This window comes from Sebastes umbrosus, chromosome 11, assembly GCF_015220745.1.
Source record: "Sebastes umbrosus isolate fSebUmb1 chromosome 11, fSebUmb1.pri, whole genome shotgun sequence".
Classification (NCBI taxonomy): Eukaryota; Metazoa; Chordata; class Actinopteri; order Perciformes; family Sebastidae; genus Sebastes; species Sebastes umbrosus.
Window position 1 is genome coordinate 29,185,895 of NC_051279.1, and position 12,955 is coordinate 29,198,849.

Consider the following 12,955-nt stretch of genomic DNA (forward strand, 5'->3'; position numbering starts at 1 on the left):
AAAAAGCTTTATTTTTAGCAATTAAATATGCGGGACAACATGAATTACCATTGGTAGCTTAATACTGCTTGGTTGGTTTAAGATTTTGTATTGTTTGATTAGTCCTCTCTGAAGTGAGAAGGCAGATGATGGATAAGCTACCGGCTGATTGAGTCCTCACAGTTACGGCACAAACTTAACTCAAGGCCATAACATGCACTTCATTCTTACAGCCTTGACAACATTTACAACAATAAGCATTTAGCTTATTTGTTTGGGTATCCTGTGACACATTCTGAAAGGAGTGGTTTCATTTCATAAGAACTGCTGTTTGTTAAGAAGCCATGACGACGCTCCACCTCATCACCAATGATGCACTGACTGCACAGTCAGGTGGTAGCACACCCTTTAACGCACTGTCAGGACAGACTCTGTGAGTTGGTTACTGTTCATGGACTCATATGGTTGATTGTGAAAAATACTCTATCAAAGTGACTGTTAAAGTGTCAGAAATCCACACCCAGACCAACCAACCTGTGTCAGTGAGAGAGGGGTGAGGCTGTGTCCCTCCATCAGACAAAGAGCCATTCAGCCCTCGCTGCTGGTCCTCCCATGTCACTTCTACAGCAAGACACGCACACACACACACATACGGATATACACACACGCACACTGGTTTGCACACTGCAGGCATCTTAAGGACCTCGGGTTATCAAGGGAACTTTTTGAGATCCTGCAAGATCCTGCTCAAAATGTGCAAAAAATAGGGCTGTCAAAGTTAACGCAATAATAACGCGTTAACGCACAATTGTTTTAAAGCCACTAATACGCATTAACACAATCGATCTTTCGGAGGTTGTAGCGGACTCAGTTTTAAACCATGTCATACTAGCTTGTCGGGAAGGAGGCTAAATAAACTTACGCTACATTTCAGGAAGGAAAAACGTACATGGTCATTTTCAAAGGGGTCCCTTGACCTCTGACCTCCAGATATGTGAATGTAAATGGGTTTCTATGGGTACCCATGAGTCTCCCCTTTACAGACATGCCCGCTTTATGATAATCACATACAGTTTGGGGCAAGTCATAGTCAAGTCAGCACACTGACACACTGACAGCTGTTATTGCCTGTTGGGCTGCAGTTTGCCATGTTATGATTTGAGCATATTGTTTTATGCCAAATGCAGTACCTGTGAAATTTCTGGACAATATTTATCATTGTTTTGTGTTTTTAATTGATTTCCAATTATAAATATATTCATACATTTGTATAAAGCAGCATATTTGCCCGCTCCCATGTTGATAAGAGTATTAAATACTTGACAAATCTCCCTTTAAGGTACATTTTGAACAGATAAAAAAATGTGCGATTAATTTGCTATTTATCACTATTAAATCACTATTAAATATTTTAATCAATTGACAGCCCTAGCAAAAAAAATAATCATCTTATTACCTTTTAATACACACATTAAAACCATTATACATATATGTTGCAGTGACAACAGAGGCCAGAGGAAGAATAGGAGGAAGAGGAAAGGAAAAGACCTCTTTGCCACTTCAGCACTGAAATCATGGACAGCTCCTCATCAAAGATAATGAACTTTGCTCCATCTGCTGGCCGACAGAGGTAACAGTCTAAAAACTAAGAGATTAGACTCTGCATGCAGTACTTCTATAGCAGAGTGAAATGCACAGAATTCAGGAAACTTAATTATTATTTGTTGAGATGCAATAATTTATAGGGCTGTCCTCGACCAAAGAAATTCTTAGTCGACTAACACTCATAGGATTTTGTCAACTAATAAATTAGTTGATTTAATCAACATATCTATAAAACTGAGTTTCTCCATAAAGAATCACACCATAGCACCGCTTTAAATATTGTGTTTAGCAGAGATGTGTTCATGAGTTTCTTTGAAATAAGTCATTCAGCATGAAAAATGCATTAAAAAAACGGCTAATTGACTAAAGAAATCTTTGTCGACTAAGACGGAAATAACCGCTTAGTCGACTAAGAGGGAACAGCCCTAATAATTTATCTTATATTTTGGCTAAAAATTGCAAAAGTTATGTATGACTGACTTAATAATGGAGTACTATACAGGGTGTGTGTATGTGTATGTGTTCAATAATCCACATCTAATTAAAATGATTGGCAATTTCACAATGGAAACAGAGAGTTCTTTCTTTGTGAAGTGGAGCTGAGCAGAATTAATTTCTATCAAAGTAGACGGCAGATTTGGGCCGTATAGAGCCAGAGAGGGACAGACCAGCAGAGATCACGACGACAGCACTCTGTACACATTAACATCAGCTTCGGCTACATACAACTCTCTAATCTGATCACTCCAAATCAACCACACTCAGTCTATAGAATAGAAGAAATGTGGACAGAGGGAAGTTTGACTAAATGTGCCGTGGCAAATAAGAAGGAAGAGTCCCCGAGAGGAGCAAAGTATCGAGGGTCACAGACGCTAGTGAGTGTCACACATGAAGAACTCGCGTTGCTCGAGAAAGCCCACACAGCAAACTCACGCAGTCACACTATTCAGAGGACTTGCCTTTCCTCCCATTTACCGGCGGGCCTTGGGGTTTTTCCTCACAGTCTGCTGCTAGTAGAGGGACAGATGGAGGCTCATGAAATCCCCTATACTGGTACTGTAAATCACATTAATATGGCAACTCATTCCTGTATGTGCTCTAAACACACATACATCCACAGATCCACACACAAACACGCCGCTATCCCGAGATGCTGGAACCCACTTCACAAAAATGCTTTGATGTACAATGTGAGTTTAATTGCACCATGCGTTTGTTACTATACTATACAGCAGTATTTGACCTGCAGAATATCAACCAGACGACAACGATTATAGAAAAAGAGAAACTGAATCCACTGAGTCAGTCAGCTATTACAGCTAGTATGGAAGTGTTGAGTAATAGCACCACACAGTCAAAGGACAGAAGCACGCCACATAAACAGATGGGAAAGTAGGAAGTGGAAACTGTGGGGAACTCCAGTTTCGGCCAACAGTCTGGCCGTTCATTCAAGCCTGTGGATGGATGTACTGTACAGCAACACGTACTGTACATTACTCCCATCCAAAAACAAACAGAGCTTGTACTAATAATATATCCATTGTGAATAAACATGGAATTATTTTTGTAACTCTTCGTGGGGCACTTTCACAAGCCATAAATTGCTATTTAGTACGCTCAAACAGTATGTGAGATTTTTTAGTATGTCCGAAACCTTAGTATGAAACCAATAGTATGCAAATTGCATACCATTTCTAGTGAAATATTACAGTATGCAAGCGCTGGTCACTACGGCGGCATAAATATCCTACAACGCAATGCATTAATAATGACAACTTCCATAACAGATGTTGACGGACGGCTCTGTAACATCAATAATGCTTCAATTTAACATATAATAATATATATTTTAGAATAGTTCAGACTTTGATTCTCACAAACCGTCATTTTGGTCACATGGGGTTGGCACAGGTTACCATGGTTACATGTCTCCAACCGACAAGGAGGCTCTCAGGAAGTGACGACGTATATTACAGCTCAGTGCGTCCAAAACATGGTTCAAAAAAATACATACTGCTGTTTATTCACACAAAAGTATGTTGAATTATAGTACACCTTTTAAGTATGTAGTGCATAGTATGTGATTTCGGATGAAGCCATAGTCCGTTTGGCTGGTCTGAATCAGAGTGAAATTAATACTTTTGGTTCGCTTTAGTCTGTTTCGTTTCCACGTTTTTGAGATATTGCAGTCAAGTTTATTCACTTTGACTCGGTACAGATTTCACTGTGCACATGAATCCCTTCTCTGCCAGTTTATCTCCAATGACTTCATAAACTTCACTATTTTTGTGGACTTTATTTAGTATAATCTGTGTGTTCTCTTCGGCCCAGATGTCAAGCAAAAGTCCAGAAGTTAACCTAGTCATGTTAGCCTGTCGTTTACCTGTGCGTGTGTTTACCTTTTGGTTCACTGGAAACAGTCCGAGACCACCTCTTTGTTTGTTGTCCGTACGATTACTGTGTTAACAACTGCCCAAATGAACCACACAAGGGGTTGAACCGGTCCATATTTAATTTAAAACGGACTAAATGTGGGCTTGTGAAAGCGCCCTTGACCAGTTTGTTTTAAGGAAAAATCAAGCTGAATCACACATTTCAAGAAAACGGAGAAGAACACACTGCTTGAGGATTGGTTTAAAGGCTGTATTTCTGTAGTAATAAACACACCTGGTCGACCATTTTGGGGTCCAGATTCCCCGAGCTCCTCCCCTGTTCCCTCTTAGGAGTTGCCACACATAAGCAAAGATAACATACAAGACAATTAGGTATGTGCAAGTACGAGGTATCATTCATTCATCGTCTTCGGAAGCACAGCAGCGAGACGAAACAACAGCAGGTTTATCAACAGTAGTCCAGCTCTTCTCTGTAATCAGCAAGGGGCTATATAGCATGGATCCAGTCCATAAAATGCTACTCACACACACACACACACACACACACACACACACACACATACGCAGACATTTGCCTTACATAAGCTGAGTGCCATACGGCTCAGTGGGAGCTACAGCACAAGGTCAGATCAATACCTCCCCCCACTGCCCACACACTGCTACTGTCCTGAAAGCTACGGTGGAGAGAGGGAAAGAGACACAAACACTAAGAAAGAAAGAAAGGAGAGAGAGAGAGAGAGAGAGAGAGAGAGAGAGAGAGAGAGAAGTGAAAAAGGATAAACTGCCTGACAAAGAAAAGAAGTAGAAAGAGAGATCGAGGCAGGAAGAAAGAGGACACAAAGGAGCGAGGGAGAGGTCCAGACAGAGAGAGTGATAAAAAAGATGGCACAGATACAGAGGAAGAGCAGGACTGAGAGAGACAGAGTGAAGAAGATGGAGAGAAAGAGGAGAGAGAGACGGGCTTGTTGGCCGCTGTACAGAAGACAGGGAAAGCCCTCATGGACTCTGACAATGATGAAAGAGTTCTGCGAGTGCTTTGACAAGTTCTCCAGAACTGCCTGAGCTTTTTCCCCTTCTCTCTCTATCTTTGACCCAGTCACTCCCTTCTGATCGTTGCAAAGCTACAACGCTCTTTGTTTTTCACTGCCGTCTGATTCAAAGATAAAATAATCATTGCTTTTTCTTCTTACAGTACACGTAACAAGTCGCTACAACACATGACATTTGTTAAAGGGAGGGCTGAGGAACAAATACGACTTCAACTGTCACTTTGTATTTGTGAAAATGTCAGTTCAAAGCCTTAAGTTTACCCTGTTTAGTGCAGAGAGTAAATCATTAGATTAGCTTTTCGGTGAAGTATCTCAGCGATACAAATAGTTCAAATAAATCTCCCAGACAAATACAAAACATGGAAACAAGGAGGCTGCATTTGAACACAACACTGGTACGATCAATAGTGGAATCCAGACAGGCCTGCAGGTCAGCACAACACAACGGCACAGGACATCTAAACCGTACACAGCTGCAACAGAGGGAGGGTTCAAAGAGCACAGAGTGAGCTTTAGACTCCAGTAAAACCCAGAGCACCCGCCATTGCAGACAGGGTTTTGGCCTTCAGAGTGAGGTGCGGCTCAACCGGCACGCTCAGTCTGAAAGACTAAACCCACACATTCAGGTACAGACCTTCACAAGGCTCTGTTCCTTCGTCTCCATCTTCTGAGAGAGAAAATGGAAAAAGGAACCGAGTAGAGATGTTATGGATGGAAGGCAAAAAAGTCAACACCAATAAAACGTTAAAACAACAAAGATAAATCCTCGCATATAAGATGTGATCTATAGCTTATACTGAGAGATTCCATCAGCAAATACAAATCCTGTTGACAGTCAGCAGCTGCGGTAAAAACCAAAGCTCCACCTCAGCACCAATCAGTTGGGCCACCAAATATCATTATGAGGTACTGAACGGAAACACACTGTCGCACTAATACACATGTCTTTACGTCTTTTCACCGACAATAACCCTGTAACGCAAACAGAAAACAACCAGGCGACTTACTTCTTTCTTTCCCCGTGGGTGGAAGTTGTGGGAGTTGCCGTCCTCGTCTACTGGACATGGGGGTACTGGTGGGACTGGTCTGGACCGATCCACTACGAGGATGCGCCCTACATGACAAAACAGTAGTGGACAACTGGGTGAGACACAAATTAGGACGAGATCAGATGGTGGATGCGGGGCCAGGCCATGTCGCACCCACATCACAGTGTGAAAAAAAAGTAAAGGGGATTTTCATAAAAGGGAAAGCTATAAGTTTGATTGCTGGAGATAAAGCTTAACATAAAAAAGTAAAGCTATCTAATATGATGGGAGACTGGTACCAGTTTAATAATTTAGCATATATGTTAGATCACTTACTTGTTTTGATATGTGTCACTTTCAGGCTCAATTGGAAAATAATCAGTGACAGCAAATGTGCCACTGAGACATCATCGTATCTGTTTAATGATTTAAAGCTGAATTTTCTATGTGGCAGAGCTAATAGTGTTTATATAGCTCGATGTAAAGACTACAGAGCTTGACACTGTTTTACATTATGCAAATATCTTTGTAAAGAAGATTTCCAGATTATTTGAAGTGTCTTGGATCTCCAAATATAAAAAAAACCAATGCACACAGCAATGATGTTTGGCACATGGCATGGGAGTGGAGGGACACATCAACTGTAGGGGGAACTGAGCTGCAATAAAAAAAGAATGCCAGGTGTGAATCGCATGTGCAGTCGACTCATCAAGCTGCAAGGAGAGAAGAGTTCAATGCAGAGACAGCAGACCAGTGCGACCATGCGTTCAGACTGTCCCCAAAAGGTTTCAACTCAAAACAAAAAGAAGAAAGGAACAGAATGCCATCGCAGGATAAACGGCATCAGTTGATGTTAGTAATGAAATCAAAAGTAAAAAAAAAAATGTTGGCCCATCACTGCTATACTCACGCAAGCGTATGAGCAGTGTGTTCCAAATTAAAACATCAGCACGCCATCTAACGGTGTCGGGATTTTCTCGTGCCTGGAACATGTGTAAAGAAAATACAGCACCGGTGCTTTTGGGGACAAAACAGAAAGTGGCTAGGTGGGTGGTGGTGGGGGGGTAGTCGTGAGGGGGTGGGGGAGGTGGGGGGTGGGGTGAAGTGAGGTGAGGCGGGGAAGCAGGGGACTGGGAGGGTGGGAGGTAGGTGGTGGTGGTGGTGGTGATGTGGTTTTTCTGGTTCATTCTGTGAGTTAGTAAGGCTTCGGGGTGGGTGGGAGCTCATGGGACGGGGTCTGAACTGGTTTGAGTTCTACAAAGGTTCTAGTGATGCAAACATTTAGCAGAGGTAGAGCTGCTCTGGGGGCAGACATAATCGTATCGGTTGATTTAAACCTCAACCAGAGATTTTTACAAAGTAGTTATCGTCTAGCTAGTAGTTAACTAGCTAGACGATAACTGCTTTGTAAAATCTAGATAGTGGCTGGATTAACAAGAAACAACAGTTATCAAAAGATTAACAAATTTAAAGAGGACCTAAAATGTTTATTTTCAGGTGCATACTTGTATTTCGGATTTCTACTATACCATGTTTGCATGCTTTAATGCTCAAAAAAAGCGTTACTTTTCTCATAATGTCTGTGCTGCAGCAGCTCTTTTCACCCTCCATCTGAAACGCTCTGTTTGAACTCCTTAACCCCAGTCTGCTCTGATTGGTCAACTGGCAAACTGCTGTGATTGGTCAAACGAACCAAACTCTTTGGACTCCGCACCAGCTCCGGTCAAACTAGCTTTGTTTGAGGGCATGCCAAACTACCCGCTAGGCAGGTATTGTGCAAATGTGTTACTTGGTGACATCACCACATTACGGAAGAAAAGGCGGGACTTCAAGCGAGGCATTTCAGGCAGTTCAGGAGCAGTGTTTCTGTGGGGTAGAGTAACTCCCTTTGGAGTGGACTTTGGGCTCTGTAACTTTGCAGAGCTTTTATATGCACAAAAAACTATATAACACACTAATGGAAAGGAAAAAGCAAAAAAAAAGAATAGGTCCCCTTTAAAAAAAATACTTTTTGTTTGCTATCTAAAATAGTCTAAAATGAAGCTATTTGGGTAAGCTAGGTAGCCAGCCTGGTAGCTAGGCTAACTAACCTTTATATGACCCTTGTATGTCTATATTGCATATTCCCAGTTAGCAGCATAATATTGGCCTTAATGCATTCACTGAGCTTTAGTCTAATAATCTTATTGATGTTGAAATTATCTCTCCCTCCAGAGTAGCTATGCCTCAGGGAAATGATTGTAGGACTAAAGCTCCAGTCTGCTCCTGTGCTAAGATGGTTAGCGTCTCCGATCTGGGTCACACCTCGTCAAGGCAGGTGAGGGGGGGGCGGACCTCCCAGATGGCAGAGACGGCATGGACCTCATGAGCGAAGAGTCGTGGGGGCGTTCAGTGGAGCGCGAGCGGGACGTGGGGCGCTCTATAGTGGGCCGCTGGTCTGCAGAGCGGGACCTGCTGTGATACTCGTGTCTATCCATGGCTCCGTGGTTCCTACAGAGGTTATTGAGAGATAGGCAGGCACTCAGTGGGGCCCCCAGCAGGGCAGGGACAGTATGCTGGCAGGGTGGACAGTATGGAGGGCAAAGAAATTGGCAGCACCCTCAAAACTCGTCCAAAGTGCAAGTGTTTAAGTAACATACCTGTTTTGTTTTTTTGCACGTTTTAACCCATTTACTACAAATCACATACTATACTTTACATTACTCACCATTTTCCATATCACATAATCAAAATTTTGCAACACGTTTTTCCCAACTTTTGTTGTCAAAGTAGGCAATCAGAACGAACATTGTGTATGCTTTAGTTCGGGTTAAATTTCACTACACTTGCACCGTAATGTGGGTGCAGATTTTTGTATTGAAATTAATGTATATTGCTTTGGAAACTGGTCTGCCGTAATGTGAAGTATATATTATATTTGCAGCACATTGACTAAAACAAGCAAAAATGCAGGTATGGTCCTTTAAAGTGAAAAAAAAAGAAATTATTCAGTAACTCTTGGACAATAAAAGACACCACTTTAATGTTAAAAGAGCTAGGTGGGTCCTGTGTGCTTTATGGTTCCTGTAGTGAATTAACAGTGAAGTCCTCAGGTTGTGCAGAACTAGCAGGGACCATGTGTCGTCTCCTATGCGTGGTGGGTGAGTGTTCATTTGCAGTCTGCTTGAGGTAGAGTGAAATGTGAGTGAAAAGTGAAGTGTATCTTTAAATTGCATTTGGCGTGTTGTATCTGTTTATTTCCCTGAAAAATGCCCGGCCATCCTAAGTATTTTTGGCACAGTGATGATGAAGGCAAATCGTGTTGATCTGAAGAGCTGGAGGAAAAAAAGCAGGTGAGGTTCCTCAACTGGGAAAATCATTAATAAAAAAAAAGACATTTTCATAAAACTGCACAACACTGCACATATAAAAAGTGAAGGAAATATTCAAACTTGACCTTTTGAACGAGTTGTTACAAGTACACAGGTTTAGAGCATGCACACAGTTAGTGAAACTGTAAAAGTTTAAATTTGTAAATCTTTAAAGAGTTTAATAGAACAAAGTATTTAACCAAACTATTATAACATTTGTATTCTAAAGCGCAGGAGACATGTTGGTGTCTGCACAATACAAATAGGTGGGAGCTGCTTCTAATAAGGCGAATAGACACCAAAAGATTTGTTCTAAATCTTGACTTTGTTAATGTTTTTGAGAATATGGAAGTTTTTATTTTTTTTCCTTTAGAGTCATGTCAATCATCTGAATTTGAATTAATAAGTCAATCTTGTCACAGTCTTGTAGTGTCTGTAGCCTTTTGCAGTATGAAAAATTGTCCAGTAGAGGAGATGTCCTATTTGTCTCCGATAGCAAAACAAATGATCATCAGTCAGTGACCTTAAGTAGCCTTTAACATTCTTTACCTACAGTCATTCACAGTGATGGTCAACATAATCATTAGTGGATTCACATCGAGAGGTTGTTATAGGGCCAAGGATTTATGGGTAATGTGAAGGTTATGTCTGTTACAAATCACACTTCTCATTAGGTGTAATTTGATGGATATAGCTTCGACATACACATACTGCACTTTGGAGTAGCACCGCTCACTATATTCTCACTGGAGTCCAAAATATTAGTTTTTCTGTTCTTGGAAAAGCTGCTGTTTTGATGCGTATTCGCTGCTGGCTTTGTCCCACTCAAGGAACACTCTGGGGCGATGCACTTAAACAACAGAACCATGAAAAACATTTTTTCATGTTCTGAGGGGAAATCACCTGAACTAAGACACTTGCCAAAAGGCTCAAACTCCGCTAATGCTCTCCGCTGCTCATCTCTGTCTCCCCTTCCATTTGCCTTTCTTTATTCTGCCCTCATTTCCTCTCAGTTCTCAGAGTTGCTTTCACTCTGCCTGGGTGCAGACAGAAACAAACTGCATCTGTATGAAGAGAGGAGGGAAATCTATTCTATTCCTCTGTGGGTAAAACACTGAGATGCTAGCTGCTTTCCTCTCTCTGTCGGTTCAGACGAAAAGAAAGGGAGGAGAAAAGAAGACGGAGGGCTCTCGTTAATGGCTATCTAGGCTATAGGCTGAGCCTGAAGTCGAGCCAAGCTGGGCCTCAGGGAAACTTTGTGACACTTTAATAAAGTCAGTCAGGCTCTCAGGGCTGGGTTCTGAGGACTCATCACTTTTTTTCCTCCTGGAGAGGAGAGAAATGGCACAAACGTCACGCTATTCCTGACTGAAAGCCAGATGGCAGCAGGCGAAAGATTGAAAAAGTGGAGTCATTTACAGCGTTTCTCTGGAGGAGGGGGGGGGATGTGAGTTCTTTCTTTTTATTGGTGCACCAGGACGCTGGCGTTGGGCCTGGCTGGGGATGGATGGATGGGTGTCAGCAGGCCTTTCTATGGGTGCTTGGAACGGCCTGGCAGCCCATTCTGGCCAGACACAAGAAGCCAAAGGGGCAGACGCAGAATTTACAAAGCTCCTGTGCAGCCCGGAGCAATGCATCAGAGATGCCGCTGTATAGGTGAGCAATAAGCAGCATGTAAAAAAAAAAAAGGACAACAGTAAAATCGACACACACCACTGAGCAACATACTGCTGTTGGTATAATGTACATGGGTACATAAACAAGGACATCAACGAAGAGACAGTCAGGTGCCGGCCAGCACTGCACTCAACAACCAACAATAAGCTCTGAGCCTCAACACACAGAGGCGGTTGTGTCTTATTATTTCACATCGACACAACTTCAGAGCTGTGATGACGCTTTAACGGAGAAAAAAAAACGATATCAGACAGGATATCATTTTCTGTCATCACACGTAGGATCACGGATAAATTAAAGACGGACGAGGGACAACTTGAGGAGACCACAAGATGGCGGATGCACAGATGCAGCGGCAGTGCATGTCAATACCTCTCGTAGTCAAAGTCGGAGGAGTAGGCGCCCTCAGAATAGGCGCGGGCCATCCTAGTGGAACGCAGTAACCTGACTGCTTCCTCTCGGCAGATTGGGTACACGCGGTGGTTGCGGCTGGCGAAAAAATATCACAACATTGATTTTTTTTTTTTTCAGCAAAAGGGGAAGTAACATGAAAAAAACACCTGCAATGGAAGAAAACTTGGGAGTTCACCTTTTTGTATTCTCATTCTAGACGAACATACACTGTTACACTATGAATGAATTAACACGTTTGCAGGAGAACCCGCCTCTGCTGGACAAAACTTCACAACCAATGAACACTTATCCATTTTCAGTATTGCCAATAGTCACTCTTTCGGAATCACACTTGCTCAAATGGCAACATTTTTGGAGCAAAATGAGAGGAATGTTTCTATGAGAATGACTTGAGAGGATGAAAAGAGAGAATAAGCAATGCTGATACGGGATGGATGAAGTGTGTGGCCACACAGTCAATCATTTACTCAATATACTGTCCTACTGAAAGGTAACACACATTAGGTATATATTTGATCTTATGCAGAAGAAATATATACTTAAGACACAACACAACACTGATGGCACTGACAATATGAAGCAGTGCATCCGAACACCATGTTGTGTGATGTTGACTTCCTCATTGCAGTTAGTGACTACTGCAGTATGAGGTTCATACAGACTACAGTGATAGAAAAAATGCCATAGTGTCAGTGCCATGTGTTCAGCACCCAAATGAAAGACTTCCTCAAGAACAGAAAGAGGTTGCGGGTCGGAGTTGAGTGGGGGGGGGGATGTTGGGCTGGAAAGATGGGGCTTCATGCACGCTCAGGTAAAAGTCTACCTGGGGTCCTTTTGAGGATCATCAACAGGCTGAGTATGTCTGGTTCGAGGTAGGGTGAGAAAATGGCTGCAACCACATGGAGGGAGGAGAGAAGACAGAGATGGATCTGAGATGGCGCCGAGGAAGAAGTGGAGGAGGAGGAGGAGGAGGAGGAGAGAGAGAGAAAGGATTGGAGATAGACAGAATCATAGGCAGACAGATGGAGGGGTGAGGAAACCGAGGGGAGAGAGAGAAAACGAGAGATTTCTAAAAGAAACAGGATGTAAAGAGACTGAGAAAGCTCATAGGAAAGGTTGATGTAACACATTTCAAAGAGGGGGAAAAACAGGCGAGGAAGATAAGAGAGGCTGAGGAATCGGATGGTGAGGAGATGTCTTCCTCAACGTTGCCACACAGACAGATGAAAGTGGTACACCGAACACACCAGCAGCATTCACGGAGGGAAGAACACAACAGCAAAGTCCAAACGCCTAAACCTGCTTGGCGTCACTTCTACGGAGTGATTAAACACCTTAAGACCATGCACATTACATCAGATTTCTTCTTTTACAGACACAAAAAGTAGGAAAAAAACAGACACATGTTTTAAATAGCAGCCTCACAAAAAGCTATAATTCCAGAGGAGGTTTTTTTTTTA

General features: G+C 42.4%; 1 protein-coding gene across 22 annotated transcripts in view; it reads right to left on the minus strand.

Moving 5' to 3' along the window:
- The window catches only part of rims2a (regulating synaptic membrane exocytosis 2a), a 183,627-nt gene that overhangs the window by 43,339 nt on the left and 127,333 nt on the right, over positions 1-12,955 (minus strand). For 12 of the 22 annotated variants that reach the window (XM_037783863.1, XM_037783862.1, XM_037783865.1 and 9 more), the window contains 3 exons: positions 11,454-11,570; positions 8,359-8,544; positions 6,034-6,140 (listed from right to left, as the gene is read on the minus strand). In XM_037783863.1, the coding sequence (XP_037639791.1) occupies positions 6,034-6,140; positions 8,359-8,544; positions 11,454-11,570 (410 nt within the window). Of the gene's footprint in view, positions 1-5,660; positions 5,694-6,033; positions 6,141-8,358; positions 8,545-11,453; positions 11,571-12,955 lie in introns of all 22 variants that reach the window. The other 10 variants (XM_037783886.1, XM_037783869.1, XM_037783878.1 and 7 more) reach the window with 2 other exon arrangements.